The 20,043-nt window shown below is 49.8% G+C and overlaps 1 protein-coding gene across 1 annotated transcript in view; it reads right to left on the bottom strand.

The window, feature by feature from the left end:
• Positions 1 to 4,807, bottom strand: part of Dmbt1 (deleted in malignant brain tumors 1) — a 45,028-nt gene extending 40,221 nt beyond the window's left edge. Inside the window, 1 exon segment of the mRNA XM_047553880.1 lies at positions 4,747 to 4,807. Coding sequence (XP_047409836.1) covers positions 4,747 to 4,807 — 61 coding nt within the window.
• Positions 4,808 to 20,043: the final 15,236 nt, after the last annotated feature.

Genomic DNA, 20,043 nt, shown 5'->3' with positions numbered 1-20,043 from the left:
GGAAGAAGAGTAAAGAGAGAAAAGGTCTTACCATGCTCTGCAGGCCCCAGGGTCCATTGATCTAGAAAAAAAACAAAGGCTTCTTAGAAAAGGGGTCCCACCGTTTAGAAATGATCTAGAGGTCACAGAACTTGGCTTCCGCTTTGCCTCACAATCCTGCCAGGGGGCGCTGTGGTTCAATCTTGCCGTGAGCACCCCTGGCCTTGTTACTCGTGTTTGTAACAGCACGTGAAAGCTAGTGGGTTGGCGATGAGGCCTCAATATTTTCAGATATAATAAACAAAAATAGGTGGCATGTTAAATGTGTACACATATCCACCACCGCTTCCCTTGGAAATTCTTAGCAATGTAACGCTTCTGTAATCACCTTGACTATACTGAAGTCTCATTTGGGCCAAGCAGGAGGGTTTCCCAAAGTGTGGTGGGGAGACTGGCCTTAGGTGTGGGTCTGCAGAGTTCCTGAGCCCCACCTCAGGCCTCTGAATCAAGCTCTCTCAAGGGAGGGAGTTGAATGCAAAAACCTGTGTTTATGTAATTATCCTACTTGATTCTGACATGCCCTGAAATTTGAGGCAGAGGTAAATTAAAACTGAAGAACATAACTACATCCCCACGAGGTCCAATTGTGCTAGGGCTGAGGGAAGTCCTATTGCCTCTGAATTTCTATAGGACCAAATCACACCTTTATGTAGTCCTCAGACCATCCATTGAGGTTCCGTGAGGTAATGTTTATTCTAAAGACAAAAATAGCTGTCTAGGGTGGAAAACACTATAACTTAATACAGAACATTCTTTTCAAAGTACTTACCAGGTGTCAGAGCATCTGATTCTGTACCTGTAAAGGAAGAAAAGAAAACTGAGATGTGTTTGTGTTTCACCCACAGGGACCCTGAGAGAAGCCACCTGTGGAGCCTTACAGTCAACTGTGAAGCAGAGACAAGCAACTGGCACATTGACAGCTGATGTGGGCATCCAGCCCAATGACCTGAGCAGGTGCACTAGATTCCTCTGCTTGCTCCCTCCCCCAAAGCCAAGTTAAAACAAGGAGACTCCATTTAAATTTGTCCTAACGGCAACGCATTCTAAAAGAGTGACTTGTGCCTGTGGGTTCCACATCCACAAATGCAACAGACTGGATCCAACACATGTGGGGGAGAAGTGCATCTGTACTGAGCATGTGCAGCCTCTTTCTCTTGTCATTATTCCCTGAACAGTACAGTGTGACAGCCACTTATAAGCGCTTACATTGGTTCCATTCGTAAGTCACCGCGAGGTGGTTTGCAGTGTGCGGGAGGACGGGGAGCTTAGGGGCAATAGTGCACATCTTGTGTAAGGGCATGGAGCAGCTGCGGATGTGGGCATGTCAGGGCAGGAGGCATAAAGCTGAGGGTGGGGGCTTTGGCCACGCCCTGCCCTGCCAAGGCCAGCACCGGCACACTCAGTCAGCCACTCCGTTAGGTTCTTGGTAGTGCAAGGTGCTGGGCTAGGTACTAAGTGGTTGAGGCGTGGTCCTTCCCCTCCAGGGACTTTCAGCAGATCAGGATCCGTAGAACCATCCTGTCTAGCGCAAGAGGCAATGCCAGCCAAGACGCTGTGAGAGGCTGTGAGTGGCACCTAGGCTGTCCGTGTACCCATTTCTGTGTTCCTGTGGGTCTGTTGCTGCCTGCATTAGTGTGTCTCTGTGTCTGTGTGTCTGTGTGTGTAGGCGTGAGTATGTCTCTGTGTGTGAGATGCTTGTGAGTGAGATATATGTGAGCATGTGAATGTGTCTGCGGTTGTGCCTGCGTGTATCTGTGTGTCTACGTATCTGTGTATGTGAAGTTGTGTCTGTGTGTCCGTGGATGTATCTGTTTGTACGTGAGAGTGTGTACACAGATGATTTTGTCTGCGTGTCTCTAAGTGCGCAGCTTATTTCAGGGAAAGTCTGTGGTACGAAACAGACGTTAGATTTAGCGGGTGGAGCGCGGGGAGAGGAGGGGGAGACGAGGCAGCGCGGGAAGGCCGTGGCTGGAGGCCGTGGCTGGAGGAGGGGCTGCTCAGTGGTGTGAGACAGCCAGCAGCACGCTGCCCTGAAACTCGAGAAGAGTAAATAAAACCGGAGCAGAAAGCAGCAGGGACTGTGGGGGAGCGACACACGGTGTTGGCAGGTGGGGTGTGGAGACACACAGGGCCACAGAAGACAGCGTGGGGTTCGGGGTGCTGGGCGCCAGGCTGCTGTGCTTGGACTGGATCCCCAGGTGAAGCCTCGGGCTTGCTCCTCATTCGGTGGCTTTAGGCAGCTACACCAGCCGAGCTTCATAACACCTGCTGGTGTGTGTGCACACTTGAGAAGATTAAAGAACTGTGCCAAAGAGTAACGAGACATCTACGCGGCCAGTTATTTAAGTGACTCAAAAGTCCCCCCCTTCAAACGTCGCCCATGTTAAAAATATCCTCACAGCGCCTGGAAGTCTCTCCACTAGGTTCTCCCCTGTGAGGACCCCAATCCAGTTACCCTGCAGAAAGGCCAAGTGTGAAGACTGACGACCTGCCGGGAGCGAGCTTAGGAGCGATCACCACTTTCTCGTTTTACAAAGCGTTGGACTTGAAGAGAGGGGACTGAAAGAAGCGAAGGTAAAAAATGTCTGGACTAGTTCAAGACCTAAAGAAAAGCAGCAGAGCCACCGCGGAGAGTCCCATGTGGCCCGAAACCTGTCGCTGACATCCCTCAAGTCCACAGCTCCCGAAGCCGCACGTGCCCATGGAAGACACTACAGGCCTTACCCGAGTCGCTCCCACTTCTCCTTCTCCAAGACCCACACTGCACGCAGGAAATTACATTCGGATGGAACGTCAGGAGATGCCCGACCGTCCTGAGGCACGCCAGACCCCTCCAGGCCCTGTTCCTCACACCCTGTGCAGAACAGGGAACATAACCCACCTGCAAACGGAGACGCTGAGGCTTGCAGCGGCCCCACACGGGTCAGTGACAGAGCAAGGACATCACTGGGACCAGCACTGGGGGCCACAGCCACTCCCACCCAGCCCAAACCTGGGCACCCTGCCTGTTCCTCAAGAGTTTGTGCAGAGACAGAGCTGAGGAGAGGACCGGCTGAGGCTGGGCCCCAGGGCTGAGCTGAGGCCCCAGCTCCTCTCTGCTCCTTGGCCCTGTCACCTGCCAGCTGCTCCCCTTGGACAAGCCACACACGTTTTCTGCGCCTCAGTTTCCCCTTTGGAAGTGTGGAGATAATGGTATCCACCTGGTGGTGGTCAGCAGGTATAGACTAGAGAGGCGAGTCGCCCGTGGTAGAGGCATAGACACCCTTCCGTCTGGCATAGGCACACTGTGGTAAGATGGCAAATTCCCCAGTTCCCGAGCACTGCTGCCTTTTACCCCTTTTTAAATAAGGACGGAGCACTTGGCTCGTCCTCCAGGGCTGACCCGACTCCCCTGCCACTGTTCAGAGCCAGTGCACGTCTGCCCCCTTGAAGGCAGGAACTGAGGCCCGGCCTCCCATTTTTTTATGCTATCAAAGGAGAGACAGTCTGTCCAGGCCCTAGAATGTCGAACCCCAAGGTGGGAGCTGAGGCCCTCCTGACGAGAGGAGACAGTAGCTGTCCCCAGTCAGCTGCCCACTGCATGAGCACACTCACCCCACCGTCCAGCCCTGCAGTCTTGACTTTGGGTTGCTGCTTTCACAATGCCGTCTCCCAAATGAACCTTCAACATCGGAGCTTCCCCCACCACGCCTGCGCCTGCCAGAGTTCTGGCAGCTATCTGGAGACAGGGTGACTTTTACATTGCCTCCTGAAATCCATGAACCCAGCCAAAAGTGACATCAAAGGAAAGAAAATGGGAGGAAGATAAAAGGGGAGATGGAAGAAGAAAGGAAGGAAACGGAGGGACCAAGGGAGAGAGGTAAAGAGAGACTAGACGCCAGATAGGGGAGGGAGACAGAGAGGAAGAGACAGAGACAGGAGAAAAGACAGAAAGGAAGACAGACAGGGACAGAGAGGGAGGCAGAGAGAGGGAAGGAGCAAGAGAGACAGGTGAGACAGAAAAGGAGACAGACAGGGAGAGAGCCGGAGAGAGAAGCAGGGGGACGGCGGGCAGACAGGTGAACCTTCTTGCTCACACAGCCATCACAATGACCTGCCAGTGGCTCTGTCCATCATTTGACACTCTGAGAGCACAAAGCCGTGCTTGAGTGACTGGGCTTCAGCTCAGCTGTCTGAGCAGCAAGTGGCCAACACAGCCTGGAATCTTGGCTGTGGCGTTACCTGACCGGATCTTGCTCAGCAAACACAGGTCACCCCACCCGATGCACCCGCAGAGAGAAGACGCTCAGGAACATCTTCAGGAGAGTCTTTCCTGCCCATTTTCATCACACACACCCCATTAACCCCACTGTGGTAAAGCTTGAGGACCTCTTAATAACACACACACACCCTTCTGAACTTCAGGGACTTTCCTAAGCTCCACCAGTCATTTCCCCATTGAAAAACTCAGTGAAAACATTAACATAATGATAGGCATTTCCTAACTACAACAACCATTTGTATTTCCTAACCACAAACAAAACAAAAAGAAGACATTCCTCCCAAACACTGGTGAACATTGACCATGATCCACAAAGAGCCACCTTCTCCCCGATACAAACTCCCCAAGGAATGAAGTCCCTTGATCTACCGAAAGAGTAGATCAGATTTGGCAGGATTTGGGTTTGCAGGAAAACAATCAAAGAATATAACAATTAAACAGAATACCTGCCGACAGAACTGGACCCCACAAAAGACATAGGTGGAGGATGACAGTGGAGATCCCCATTTTGCTGGGCTCCTCTCAACTTGAATGGAAATTCCTTGACATTTATAGGTTCCCGACTGAAAGAGGCGTGTCTCCCAGGTGGTATATTTCTATTGCTACCATAAATCAATGTGAAGGAAGGACAGGACTTTGTTAAGTCAATGGCTAATCTGTGGGAACAATTGAGGTGTGTTTGATTGATTGCCGTATGAACAATCTGGCCACGGCCCAACGAACGGCAAAGACTCTGATATTAGAGATACCATTTCCAACTTCCTTCTAGGTGAACCTCGAAGACTCCCAAGTGCTCCCTGAAAATGAGCTGGATTTTCATCTTGGAGAGTCTGAATTAACCTGTGGGAAGCAGGATGTGGGTTGTTGGGCAAATAAGGGACAAGGTGCCAAGGGGCAAAGCATCTCTTTGGGATAACTGGTCCTGGCAGGACCTTCTCTGGTTGGGTGCACATACACTAGGCTCAGAGGAACCAGAGCGACATTACTGATGACATGACGAGGGAGTGGGAGGCACGAAGGTTCATTCCACAGAGACCGTACCCATACTGGCTTCGGCTGCCATCTTCTGGGTCTCATGCTAGTTCCATAACACAGGGGCTGAGAAGCACATGACCTCAGACTGAACCACCTGCAAACATTTCACACGGCTTTGATTTCTTGCTCTTGGCATTCACACTGTATGAGGCTGGGAGCTTGGAAAACTCACAAAACCTGCCCCCAAGCTAAGCTGCCTCGCACACAATCCCTCTTCTTGGGTTGGTGATATCAGTACCACCTCACTCTGCAGGATTCCCTAGTCTGCACCCCCAGATTCTGATACTCCCCAGTCATCTGCCAAGAAAGTTACCTGTCATGCATTTGTGTCGAGACATGCTCTATGGGTGAGGAATCCCAGAGAGAAGCAACTAGTCACCCATTACCCCACCAGGGTGAGCAATGCCCTCCCTGGCAGCTGAGGCCCGGAGGCTGGCAGATGGACCTTGGCTTTCTCGCCATGCACTATCAATCCCTAGTCTCTGGGCTGCATTCTAGAAGGATATCTTGAACCTAGATTTTATGTCAACCACCAATCTGGATTCAGGACAGGACATTTGCCTCTGGCTTCGTCCAAATAAAACACATTTCTGTGAGACAGGCCCACGGTGTTTTCTTCTCCTGTTGTCAGTATAACTGTTGAAAAGTATCCAATGACAAGAGAATAGGGGCACATCTGCTAGGGAGCCTAAGAGCAATCCTGGATTCTGAAGTCAGTCTGGATCATCAAGAAGAGTGTGGTGGTAGATTAGCAATGTCTGCCTGACAGCAGGAAGTGGTGGAGGACTCCTACCTGTCTGGGAGGGAAGGAGGGTCCTTCCCACACAGAGCAGAGGCCCGGGCCTCCTCTTGGAGACCTGTAACAGATGGTACACTTGCACACGTTGCTATGGGGACACCCAGAAAAGCATCTAGTCAGATGGCAGAGGCAGTCTCAGAGAGGGCGGTGCCTAAGCCAGCAGGGTCAGCCCAGCAACTGAGACCGAGAAGACACGCGGAGGACAGGAGGGACTTTCCCGGGCTCAGTCGGAGTGAGACTTCCCAGTCAGTTGGTCAGGAGGCCAGGGAGACTCATCAATATCTGGGCTCACCTGAGCGTCCTTCTTGGATGATTTTCCCAACGGTGTGGCTCGGGAAAGCCCATTTTTGTTATTTTGGTGACCTCCTCCTTTCTCCATGGTGGCTTGCAGTAAAAACCCAAGACGACAGGGATTGGGATCTTCCTGCTCAGGGAACCCCAGGAAGAAGGAAGTGGAGAGAGCCTGCTGCCCTTTCAAAGCCAGCCCAGGTAGGTGTTCTAAGTGGGAAATGGGTGCACAGTGGGTCAGAAAGGATGGGTGGACCTGGGCATGTGGGACAACACAAGAGACCATGCCACCTGCCACCACCACAGGCTGCCTTGGGCTCATCGCCAAGCACCTTTCCTTGTCCCTTGACCCTTTGGACCTCATAAGACTCTGTTCAGAGAGGCCTCCTCGTGTGTGGAGAGGAGGGTTCTGGGGAGCACAGCCCTTGGGCAGTGGCCCCCACCCCACCCCTCCTACTGTTTAGAAGTGTGTTTCAAGGGCAGTTCAGACGGAGGCCTGCAGCCTGAAATCCTCTGCACTGACACAAAACTGCCATTAAGAACAAAAGGACGCCAGGCGTGGTGGCACACACCTGTGATCCCAGCCACTCGGAGGCTGAGGCAGCAGGACAGCAAGTTCTAGACCAGCCTCAGCAACTCAGCAAGGCATAAACAACTTACCAAGACCCTGTCTCAAAATTAAAAATTTAAAAAGAAGAAGAGCTGGAGATGTGGCTCAGTTGTTAAGCACCCTTGGGTTCAATGCTCGGTACCAAGAAGATAAATAAACAAAAAAGGACAACAGGAAGAAAGAGAAGCCACTGAAGCCCTGAGACTCAGTGCCACACCCATTCTGAAGCACCTTCCCCAGTAACAGGGCCCAGTGACCTGCACAGCAGACACCAAGGCAGGGCCACGCCCCGGGATCCCAGGGGAGGCCTGTGAGGGGAAGGGGCCATTCATGGCTACCCCACGAAGCTGCAGGACTCTTCCCTGAAGCAGGGAGGTTCTGCTGGGCCTTCCCTCCCACCCGCTCAGGCAGCTCTTCCCCTCTGTGTCCCGACCACCCGCTGCCCGCGGCCCTCTCTCCTCCCACAGGGCAGCCTGTGGGCAGAGTCAGGCAGGGTGCTGAGAGACCCTCCGGGGGTGGCCTCTGTCCTGTAGCTGAGCTGGGCTCCCAGTTGGGGTTGTCCTCTCCTAAGCTGCTCTCTACCCATACATGTACCAGGAAGCTGGAGGGAGACTGAGTGTCGAGAGGCAACAGGGCCCTTCCACCCCCCGGGGGGTCTCCGATTTCTGAGCCCAGGAGCCAGGAGACCAGACAGACAGGCAGACGAACTGAGGGAGTGAGAAGGACCAGGAGCCTCTGTGGGGTCAGGAAGTGGCACCTTTGGCTTCCAGCCACCGGAACCCAGAAGGCCCAGTGAGGTGGCTCCCCTTTCGGTGTCAGGTAGACCCCATGTCTCCCGTTGTCCTGGTCAAGCTGCACACCATAGCCGTTAGCCATCGCCGCTGCTGGAGCCACCTTGGGTTATGGTCGCAGCATCTACAGAGTCAGTTTGCAGCCAGCCAGTCTTCCCCACCGACTACGAAGCCCTGCCCCCGCCTCCCCACACCACCCTGCCATGCTTGCAGGAGCCACTGGGTCTCACTGTCCCTTGCTGCCCCTCCGACGGCACAGCCCCAGGCAGAACAGGGCTCTACAGAGAGTAAAGGGCTACTGAGAGCAGCCAGCCCCTGCTTTCAGGTCACCAACATCAACCTTCAACTGGGGACCTGAGGTCCTGAGAAGGAAAGTGACTGGAAGAGCTGGCTCAGTGTCCAGGACAGCACTCACTGTCAAAACCACCTCCTACCAGGATGGATGCGTTCACTGCTCACCAGGATGCCACCCAGCCACAGACTTCCAGCAGCACACACAGCCCTCCAACCACTCTTGAAGGAGAGAAGTCAGATGGCATCCCTGCCGTCTTTTCCAGAGTAAGGCTGAAAGCCCTCGCCAGGGTTCATAAGGCCCCTGTGCATCCAGATACCATGGCTCCCTCCCCGCTACTCAATCCACAATCGTGGGTCTCAGGACCTTTGCGCTTTCAGTTTCCTCCGCCTAGGAAACTCTCCATACAGCTGCAGGCTTGTACACCTGCAGATTTTTTGCCAATGTATCATGTTCCCATGCAATCTTTTGTTGGAAATACCAAGGTGCCACAAGAAATCAAACAAGTGGGTCTGCAAGACAAAACTGTCCTGCAGAAGGGGGTGCCCCCAAAGAGAACCCCGTGAGTAAGCCCACCTGGGTGGGCAGCTGCCTGCTTTTATCCTGAACACAGTACTGCCCCTTGCTCTGCTAGGAGGAGTTAGGGTCACAGTCTGTTCAATAGCTAATTTAAGATTGCGGAGGGCACAGGAAGAGGGCTAAAGTGGTGACGGATACCTGTTAGGGAATTTAAAAACAGCTCCGTCCTGACCTCATGGTTTCCTAACTTAAAATGTCTGCAAGACACATCTGAAATTTCAGTTATAGTAAACATGTTTGTGTATTAAATTACAGCTCTAACTTTAATAGGAAAAAAAAACATTAACAATTTCCCCCTCTTCTATTATCAATATAAATTCTTTTCTTCAAATTTGGACATCTTTTGACACCCATGTTCAACTAGATCTAATAGAGGAAGATTATTTTGATATGAGATGGTAGTTTGATGAGAGCAATCTATGCCAATGGTTGAATAAGACCTCTCATGCATGGAATCATGCAACATCTATCTCCAGTCATGATCCCCAGTACAGTAATTAATGGGGTAATGATAGTGTTATTAGTTCTCTCCACTTACCCAACCATTGTTCCATTGGGCTAATGAAGGTGCAATTCCTGAATTTTCTGTTGATACCATACAAAGAACCATTCTACTCTCCACGTCATTACACTAGGAGCATCTATTTGTTTTGCAATTCCCTTGGGAGTATCTCTGGTATCATTAATAATCCTTTGTTGATTATAATAAATGTAATTAATCTAATCTTTTTCATTTAAAAGTAGACTACTTAAAGAGAATTGATTCAAAATCTGCTGCTATCAAATTTCTGACTTTGAACTCATTAGGAACCCCTCGAGGGACTCCATTTGAATCTGTATAAATATGGGGTCAAATGACCCACCTGGAAAAGAGAGATTCCTTTTCCTCCTAGGGGACTGAGATTGATTTGATCTGAGAAATGCCAGTGTGTAAGGGATCGCCAATGGAATCAGAGTGCGGGTTCCACTCCAATTGGCCAGGAAGGTCTCAGGTAATGGCCCTCCACAATACCAGCCTGGGCAATAGTTAGCACGGTTTGATTAGATATCTCCACAAAGGACCAGCTTCACTGCATCCAGATATATTTCCCGAGGAAGCCAATTGTTCCCCACACCTAGAAAAGCATGAGGTGTACTTGGTTCCAAGGGAAGGAGGTCAGATGGTCTTTGGGGCTTTTGCTCTGTACCCCTAATTGCTGGGAACGACAATGACAGGGTCTTGCAAGACTTATCTCCCCAAGCTGGGTTTTCCTGAAGGAGGGATATCATGCTTCCCATGCACATAAGGTCCGAGGTCCACCCAAGCGAGAATGGGACCTTTTGAGCTTCCGGCCTCCCCGTTGGGCAAGAGAAACAGTTGCTTTTATTCAATGTGCAATCCCTTCCATTCAGGCTTTTATCTCACTGTACCCAATTTCTGTTTTAAGAGTTTGTAGTAAATCTTTTACTTCTATGGTCACCTTGGTAACATCATTTAGATTCCCAAGGATTAATTTCCCTAGAATGTGCTAGACAGAGGTATTTGTTTGCCCCAGATAATTGCCCCTGATTCTATAAATCTCCACAGGGGAGTACCTGACAGGCATCACATTTAACACTACATTAATGATCACCTTACAGGATGTGATTTTCCACATTGCTATGAACATTATTAGAGTCTTCTTAAAGTTCATGGGTGGAATCTGGATGGGACTGAGGTCCATTGCTCCTCCCTGTCAGAAGCTAATGTCCCCTTTACACATGGGTAGTGAGTCCAACCTCCTTCTGCCACCAACCAGCTATCACAGTGGGCAGGACATGGAAGAACCCTTGCCAAGCAGGGTCAAGCTGGTTTTCCTTCCTGTATCAGGACACGGTCACCTGGCCTATGTGAGTTTGCAGGGAATTACAGAGGTGGTGTCAGGGCTAGGAGGGCCTGACCCTGGGGGATGGTAAAGTAGAAGAGAGTTCTAATGTATGAGTCTTAAGAAATGGACACTTTGTTTCAAAAGTGGGGGAACCTGCTGTTTTTCCTAAATATGGTGACCCATATAACAGTTCACGTGGGGACAGCCCTCCATCTTCCTGGGGAGCTGTTCTGAGGAGAGCAACGAGGAGGCCCTTAGTCCAGCGGAGTATTGTTTCTGATATTAGCCTAGTGGTTCGTCTTTTAGAGTTTGGTTCAGTCTCTCCCTCTTCCCTGGGGAAGCTGGGTGTCAGGGGGATGCTATTCCCATTTTCTGTTTAGGAATCTCATGAGTTTTTAATAACGGTTCCCGTGAAGTAGCACCTATTGTGTGAGTCTGTATTTTCTATCAGACCAACTTGAGTAATTATAGATTTTAATAAGACCTTGGTCATGTTGTTGGCAGTGGCTCTGGGCAGGGGGATGGCTTCTACCCAATTAGTGAAATGATCCACTGTTACCAGCAAGTATTTTAAAGGTCCTATTTTGGGCCTTTCAGTAGAGTCACTCTGGATGTTTGGAAGGGTCTTAATCCAGGGCTCCTCCCTCCTGGGGCTGTTTTCTCAAAGCCTGTTTATTGGCCCTTCTACAGGTGACACAGCTCAGCTGGCTTGTTTGGCCATGCTACACATTCCCATCATGTGTCCATATGTTCTTTTCTTTTTGGTGGGGGGATTGAATTCAGGGGCACTCGGCCACTGAGCCACACCCCAGCCCTATTTTTGTATTTTACTTAGAATAAGGTCTCACTGAGTTGCTTAGCACCTTGATTTTTGCTGAGGCTGACTTGGAATTCACGATCCTCCTTCCTCAGCCTCCAGAGTCACTGTGATTACAGGCGTGTTCCACGGCACCCGGCACGTATGTTCTTAACAGAGCATCACACGTGGCTTGTAGGCCCCTGTGGCCCCTTATAAAGGTGGGTCATCATTACCCTCATAATAGATTTTGTGAGCATCTATCTGTTGCAGGTAAAAGCCATTTTCCCTCTGGAGTTTTGGGGGCTCCCAACTTATTGGACTGAATATTGGGATAATTGAGGGAGGGGATAAAATAGGGGTTAAATGGAAAACCAGGACCCCTGATTGGAGGGCAGCCTCTTTAGCTGCTTCATCTGCCAGACTCTTTCCCTGGGAGACCGTGCTGTGGCCCCTTTGATTTCCTGGCACATGCACCATAGCTATCTCTTCTGGTAATAAAAGACTTCCCAAGATTTGAATAATTAATTCTTTATGTACTAAATCCTTTTCCTCACTATTAAATTACATCCAGTCCAAATGTTTCCAGGAGTGTGGACAACTCCATAGGCATATTTAGAATCTGTGTAGACAGTCTCCTCCTTTCTTTTTAGAAATTTTAGAGCCCAATTCAGAGCAAATTGTTCACAGTTCTGGCCACCCGATGGGTTGCCTTCCTGTCTCTATTATTTTTTATTCTATTCCATCTACTACAGAATATCCATCATGTCTCTTTCCTTGAATAACTCAAGAAGACCATCTTCCAAGATTCTAAGGCCCGTTGAGAAGGGAATTTCTCGAAGTCCGGGCCTGACCTGGGTCTGGTATTCTATCAGATCTATGCAGCGGTGTTCAGCAGAGTCTGAGGGTTCAGACAGTTATCAGTTGTGAGTGTTAAGTCACTTCTTTCCAGAGAATGGCCTCATATTTTAGAAATTTGAAGTTTCACATTTTGGTGGAAGTAGTCCTGACCCAATGGGGTGTGCCCCCTGTTAGGCTCCCCCGAAAGTCAATATTAGACTTTCCTCCACCAAAAGGGCAGTAGTGCCACTGATTGGATGCACTCAGTCCATCCCCCGGAACCGGAAACAAGGGTCTTTATCTAGAAGTTTAAGATACAACCCCTTAGTTTTAAGAGCATAGGAGCCTATCCCTAATCTACGATATCCTAGTATCGGCATGTCAGTTATCCCTGAGATCCATTCTGGGTTTAATCTCCATTTCCCTTTGCTAATTAAATGTCCCAGATGTTTGACTCTTGTCCTACAAATTGTAACGTAGTTCTTGAAACTCTTTATTCTTGTTGTCCCAAGAAGTTAAATAAGTCAACATTTGCTTCAGTTACATTTTTCTTCTCATCTCCGGAGATTAACAAACCGTCTACATACTGGAGGAGTTTAATTTGTGGTGGGCCCTCAAATATTTTTAGTATTTCTTCAAGAATTTGTCCAAATAAGTTGGGGGGGGGCTTGTAAACCCCGGGGAAGGACTGTCCATTGATACTGCTGTTTTCTCCCAGTCTGAGGATTCTCCCATTCAAAGGCAAACAAATCTCTGTAGTCCTCAGACAAAGGACATGCCCAGAAAGCATCTTTTAAATTTACAACACTAAGCCACTGGTGATTGTGAGGTATCTGCTAGTAAGAGTGGGACTACGGATGTCTGTCTTGAATAATCTGATTTACTGCCCTGGAGACTTGGACTGATCTATAAGATCCATCTGGCTTTCTTACTGGTAATATTGAAGTGTTATGGGGACCTACAGGGTTCAAGGAGGCCCTCTTCGAGTACCCCCTATACCACGATTGTAATCCCAGTCTCCCTTCAAGAGGGATCGGGTATTTTCTCCTGCTTCTCCTTTAATTTTTAGTTCAATGTGTATTGGGGTGACCTTAGATCCTCCTCCATCCCCCTCTTTTGTACAGACCTCAGGAAGAATCTTTTCTTCTTTAGCAGAAGTTTAAAGGAAATTTGAATTTCCCTACCACTTATTAATCCTATTCCAAGTTTAGCCATTAAATCTCCACCTAAGAGATTGGTTCCTGCCTCAGGCATAAAAGGAACTCCCTTGGGTCTGTCTATCTTGGTATCTTCCCTGAGTCTTTTCAGAAATGGGGAAAAGAAAACCTTCCCCTTTACTCCCGATACCAGCAGCTATCTGTGGGACATCTGTAGATGGGAGGGATGATATACCAAAGAGGAGCGAGCTGTCCCAGAGTCAATCAGGAAAATTATTTCTCCAAATTTATCAAGGGAAGAGCCCCCAACCTCCCTAATCTTCAGCAAAGGGCCTGAGGGGTGTCTCCCTTTCCACCTTGTATGGCACTTATTTTCTCTTTTTTCCTTCTGTGGTGCTTTGGCCTGTTGTCTCCTTGGTTATCTTGATGGATACCCTTTGTCCCTGATTTTGGGACTGGTTTTTATTGGATGACTTGTTCTATAATTTTAACCTTTAGTTTCTGCTTCTCTTCATCCCTCTTTACATAGACCTTCCGAGCTTCTCTCAGTAATTCCTCTAGATTTCCACCTTCCGATTTTCTAGTTTCTGTAATTTTTTTAGCAGTGTCAGGTCAACCATTAGTCACAAAATGTAGCTTTAACATTCCTTGCCCTAAGGGGTCATCAACATCATATCCAGAATATTTTCTCATTTGTTCCTTCAATCTATCTAAAAAATTCTGCTGACCCTTCATCTCTTCCTCGTTGTATATTAAAAGCCTTGGCTGTTTTGGAACCTAGGGACGGCCTCCCCAGGCAGGCCTCCGTTATTCCCTTATAATCAAATCTCTGAGGTCTCAGTGGCCCTGTGTTTCTCATTATTATTATCCCAGAAGGGTTCTTGATTGGGAAGTTTTACATCAGCCTGCAGACCTCGGACCAGTCGCTGCTCATGTTCCCACGTTGCCATTGCTGACTCCTGATGATTCCTCTTTCTTCCCCAGAGAATGAGATACTTAAGATAGACATAAGTTCAGCCCACGTGTAAAGTTGAGGACTGAGAAATTGATCTAATTGGTCAAAGCCTTGAACAGCAGCTTTGATCCCCAGTTTAAGTTCCTTACCTCTGAGCTGGAAAAAGGGGCATTTACAAACCCAATCTCACCCCCTCCCAGAGGAACCTTGCATAAAGCGTGGAGGGGGAGGAAAAGGAATCCCATTGTTTTCTCCCTGTTTGCACTGCTCCGAATCTTTTCTTAGTCCAGGTAGGGAAGGGCCCAAAGCTGGGGGAGGGGCAGAAGTCATTGCAGCCAGCCCTGATTCCCCTTCACCCTCTGGGGAATCATTCCTGGGGGCAGGAGGAGATGAATTCTGTTCCTCTGTTGGATCAGGATTTGAACCCTGGGAACAGATGGTGGGGGAAGACAAGGTAAGAGATCCTGTTCATTTGATTCTTCCTTCTGAATTTTACCCTTTTTATTCTTATTCTTAGCAGTTTTAAGAGGAAGAGAACTTTAGGTCCCCTTTCTCCAACAAAGAGTGAAAGGAAAGTGAAACACGTAGAAGGAGCACCAGGCAGAGAGACCTCAGGTAAGAAGCTTTATCTGCCAGTCAGAGTATGACAAGGGCCATCGCTCGGAAGAGGTGAGAGAAGGCGGGAAAATCTGACTCTGGGGTATCTTATAGGGTTGCCTGCACGAGCTGTCTGTGTGAAACCTTGCAGGGCTGTTAGGACAGACAGAGGGATTTCAGTTAAGTCGGTTAACAGGTGGTCAGGGGGACCGGGAGCTATCTGCTAACTTTGGTTTCCTCTGCAAGCCTCTCTCTAGGGCAGGAAAGTGAAACTCATTTTATAAATGGTAGGAAGGATTTAAAATGGTTGCACACATGTTAAGCTTTGAGCCTAACAAAGAGTGTGATCTCTCTTCCTGGTTACAAGGGCTTTTATCATTTATGTCTTCTATCAATAATGGATATATCCAATCTTCATCTGCCCCAAACTTTGACCAAAATACTGAAGGTTTTAGGATAGTTTCCGAAGCCCAAATTAAACAAGAGTATTTTATCATCTTTGATCTCTTTCCCTTCTATGCTGGGATTATCTTTCCAATATCTTTGCTGGTAGTGCAGAGGATTATCTGGGGGAATCGCGGAGTCTTTTCCCCTGTCCGCATCCTCTTACTCTGGAGTAGGGATTTTGCTGTCCATCCCATTTCCCTGGATCTGATCTTGTATTCCTGAGTCTTAAGTCTCCCCTTTTTATTGAAGGCTCTTTGCACTGTGCCCCTACTCAGGGCTCTGTTGCAGAGTGAGTTCATACTCACTTCATGTCCAAGACACTCACACAACCTCTGGGATATCCTGACCACCAAGAAGTACTTCTCTCGTGAGCTCAAGAATAGATTTTCCTTCATTGATCCGTGCACAGACCTGGGCACCATGATGCTAGATCTCCACGTTGCTGGTCCACTTTCTATTTTGGGATCACGGTGTCCTCCCTGACTCCGAGGCCTCTGCACCATGGCAGCAGGATGCATCTCCTCTAAGAAGGGAGGCCCCAGGATCCCCTAGACAATGTATGGAGCCCCACATTGGGCACCAAAGTTGTCAGAAATGCTGAAGTGCCCCCCAAAAATCAAACACATGCTCAGAAGTGAGTCTGCAAGGCAAAAGTGTCCTGCAGAAGGGGGCGCCCCCAAAGGGAACCCCACAAGCAAGCCCACGGGAGTGGGCAACTGCCTTCTTTTATCCCTATGGCAGTGCTGCCCCTGCTAGGAGGAGTTAGGGTCACAGCCTGTGCAATGAGCTAATTCACAGTTGTGGGGGGCACAGGAAGAGGGCTACCGTGGTGACTGGATACCTGTTGGGAAACTTAAAAACGGCTACATTCTGACCTCATGGTCTCCTAACTTAAAGTTCCATTGTACATGGTGAAATTTAAGTCACAGTGAACATGCTGTGGTTACGTCACATCCTCACTGTGATAGAAAGCTCCCACCTTACACTTTCCTGACGCCCCACAGCTCCTCCTGGCCCCTCTCTTCACCCCGCTCACCACCCAGCTCCTTACATTTTGCTTCTCGATTCTTTTGTCTGTTCACATCCACTAAAGTGCAAGCTTCTACCAGGCAGGAAACTTATCTGCTTGGTTCATTGGTGCATTGTAACCAACGGGGCCTGGCACCTAGCGAGTGCTCAAGAAAACCTGCGCACGAGACTGGCTGAGCGCGGGCAGATGCGGAAGGAGCCCAGGCTTCTCTGCACGGGAGGACCACGGGAGCTCTACCTCCGCAGTGCCAGCCACGGGCTCGGGATCGCACTGATCATTCCTCCATCCATACAGCAAATAGCACGGAGCTCCAGGCGAAGATGAAAATGATCTCTGGCCTCTTGGAATTCATAGAGGAGGGCAACACAGGCAACCGACAAGGTATAACTAAGCTAGGAGATGCGCTTCAGGTTGCAATAAGGATTATGAAGGAAATAAGGCAATAGAGCAGAGAGGACCTGCGGTGGGTACAGCAGTCAGAACTGCGTTAACTCCATAGCTGCCTAAGGAGCTGAGGCTCAGAGAGGTTAAGTTACTAACTTGTATCACACAGCTAGAAAGTAGAAACAGAGCTTAAAAGGAAGTCTGACTCCAAAACCTGGTATTATACACTCCAGACACTTAATCCTCTTCCTTCTCCTCAGAAGACTGTTTCCATTGACATGGCGGACCTTGGATTTGAGTCCCTGCCACCAAAGGATGTTTCACTATTCAGAAATGTCCAGTGGATGGGCTGAGAAGGAAAACACTCTGGGCCATCAGAAGGGGGGCAGATTTGTTTGACACAGGCCCTACAAAAGATGCCAAGCGCCTGTCCCCAGAAGAGTGAAGGGACTGTTTTCAATGGCAACACTAGATCTAGAGTAACACAACTGGGATTACTTAGGCGGCTTGTGGTCCAGGGTGAGCTCGCAGCCAAACAGAGAAATGAAAGGTCACAGCTGTGGCCCTCCAGCCCCTCTGCTACCGGCGTTTCCCTCCCTCTCCCACCCTCACGCCCCAAGAGCCATGCTCCCTCACCAACAGGAAGCGCCATCTTCCTGAGGCTATTTGACAGTCTTTCCCATTGGCTAAGCCAGTGTGCTGCCTTCCAGGGGCTTTTATGACTGGGCAGGTCAGCCTGGGCGTGAAGGTGGAGGCTAGGGACACCGGAGCAGCTGCCTCAGGCCAGGACCTCGCATGGAATGGAAAGCATGGCCCAGCATCCGCCTTCCAGATTCAACTCACCAGGGCCATCAGATTCTAGGAAATCCAGTCACACTGATTATACACACCAGGGAGTAATTGGTAAACCAGGAAGCCAATTCACTCACTCACAATAGGAGTATACTTTGGCTCCAGAACTAGTCCGCTTAACAGACCAAATTATATACCAATAGTTTCCTTGGGAGCAAAGAACGAGAACAAGGAAACTGAATGGAATCCAAAAGAAACTCTTGTTGAGATAAAGGAGCCTGTCACGGTCCTTCCTTAGGAAGTTTCTGTATAAAGAACTGTTCTAGACACCTCTAAATGCCTGTTGTCACAACTGACCCCCCCTGAATCTCAGACATGTGGTCTCTGACAGGACACCTAATTAAGCCACTTACAAACCAGAGCACCCAAGAGCCTGAGCACAGTCAATTCAGTTCATTTAGTAAGTATTTGCGTCCAGTGCAAGCTGGGTCAGAGAGGTGGCATTTGTTGCTCTTTTTGCTAAATTAAGAGGATGGGCTCAGTTCCTGTCACTGAAGTCTTAAGATTCTAGAGGGGGTGGACGATGGCCCAGTGTCCACCCAGTGGGTACGCCCAGCTGCAGGACTTGCCCCCTCAACATCTTCACTCCTGACTGGGAAGGGATTTTGAGGGATGCACAAACAGGAAGCCAAAGATGCAACCAGTATGCATGACAATCTGGAAAGACAGAAGCAACTAGCCAAGTGAGAATGTAATCAAGTGCACCCCAGTCGGATCAGTCCTCGCATCTAAAAATGGCAGCACAGCCAGGCATGGTGGCACCGGCCTGTGATCCCAGCTGCTTGGGAAGCTGAAGTGGAAATATCCCAAGCTCAAAGCCAGTCTGGGCTAGTTAGTGAGAGCCTGTTTCAAAATTTAAAAATTTTTAAGGGCTGGGGATATAACTCAGTGGTGCAGTGCTTCCCTGACGTGTACAAGGCCCTAGGTCCAATCCCCAGCACCACACGCGCACACACACACCCCGGCTGCATGAGTCTCAGGTGGTAGGGATGGTGGAGTGTGGTTCACGGAGGCAAAGGTAAGAACCACTACAGGGTTAGAATTGATTGGAATTGAGCAGAAGACCAGTGAAATAGACAGATGATATTAGGTGCTCTAATTGCTGCAGGGGGCCCCTGAACAAGGGAAAACCACTTACCTCTGAATGGATCAGTACCAGCCTGGGTGCATCCAGCCACTCATTCATAGCAGAGCTAGTGGTCAAAGAAGAGGAGGGGATTGCAAAGATGGCACCAAAGCCCTGGTTTCTAGTGTGGGCCCAGGACCGCCAGCATCCCCTGAGGACCTGTCAGAACTGCAGAGCCTGAGGGCCAGCTGTGTTCCAGCAAGCCTCCCACGTGCTCAGCAATGGAGAGCATCTCTGCTAAGCAAACCTGCAAAGAACGCTGTCTGTGTGCCAGCTCGCTCAGTGTCTGAGGACACACGGGCCAGTGTGACTTGCCCCCAGCACTCCAGGAACGAAGCAGAGCTAGTGGTCAAAGGAAAGGAGGGGATTGCAAAGATGGCAGAAACCATCGTCAGAAACATGAACCAGCTGCCAAGAATGGCCCCCAGCTCTGGACAGAACCATTGCCACCTCTGAGGATGCCACCTGTGATAAGGAACCCAGGAGGAAGGTGGGCACTGGGGACAGTGCCCCTGGCTCTGTCCCATCCCTCTCCTCCTGCTCCTCCTGATGGACTCCATCTACTCCTGCAGCTTCAGCATATTTGATGCACTGCGGACCCCAAATCTCTCCTCAGTCCCCCTACTGTCTGCCAGCCATCTCCACCCAAAAACACTTAACCTGCACATTCAGGGAGTTTAGCCTTGGAGGGGATGGACAGGGCCCAGAGCAAAGGCACACCGAGGCTCTGGCCAGTATCAGGGTGACAGCTGGGACTGGCCATAGAGAAGAGAGGCCGTCCCCTTGCCGGGACGTCTCCTGCAGCCACACTCGGGTATCCCGGATGAGGGTGGAGAAGGTAGCCAGGTGGCCCGGGGCTGTGGGCCTGGGAGAGGACACCAACGCAGGGGTAGCAGAGACAGCAGCGAGGCCGGCGTCAGGTGGCTGGTAAACAGGAGAGAGATGAAGTGAGGCGCGTCCCTCACCAGCCACGCCGTGGGCTCAGAGCAGCGGAGGGCAGAGGGCCTGGCTCCAGGTGGCCCCGGCCCAGCAGGCCACGGTCCTGAAGTCACTGAGGCTAGGGCCCAGCTGGGGGGCTGAGGGCCAAAGCAGACAAAGGGAAGGGCAGTGGGCACAGGAGGTCCCTGCTTCAGTCACAAGGTGGACTTGCTGTTTCCAAACTAGATTTCACCAACCTGAAAGATTCAATCAATTTCATTTTTGAGATCAAAACTAAGCTGCCCTTTTTTTTTTTTTTTTTAAGTGAAGAGATTTCTTCACCACCGTTTTATAAACTGAAGGACAGCTAAACAAAAAGGGGCAGTTCGGGCATAAGCTC

Source organism: Sciurus carolinensis, chromosome 5 (genome assembly GCF_902686445.1).
Source record: "Sciurus carolinensis chromosome 5, mSciCar1.2, whole genome shotgun sequence".
Taxonomy (NCBI): domain Eukaryota; kingdom Metazoa; phylum Chordata; class Mammalia; order Rodentia; family Sciuridae; genus Sciurus; species Sciurus carolinensis.
This window is presented reverse-complemented; position numbering and strand designations above follow the sequence as displayed.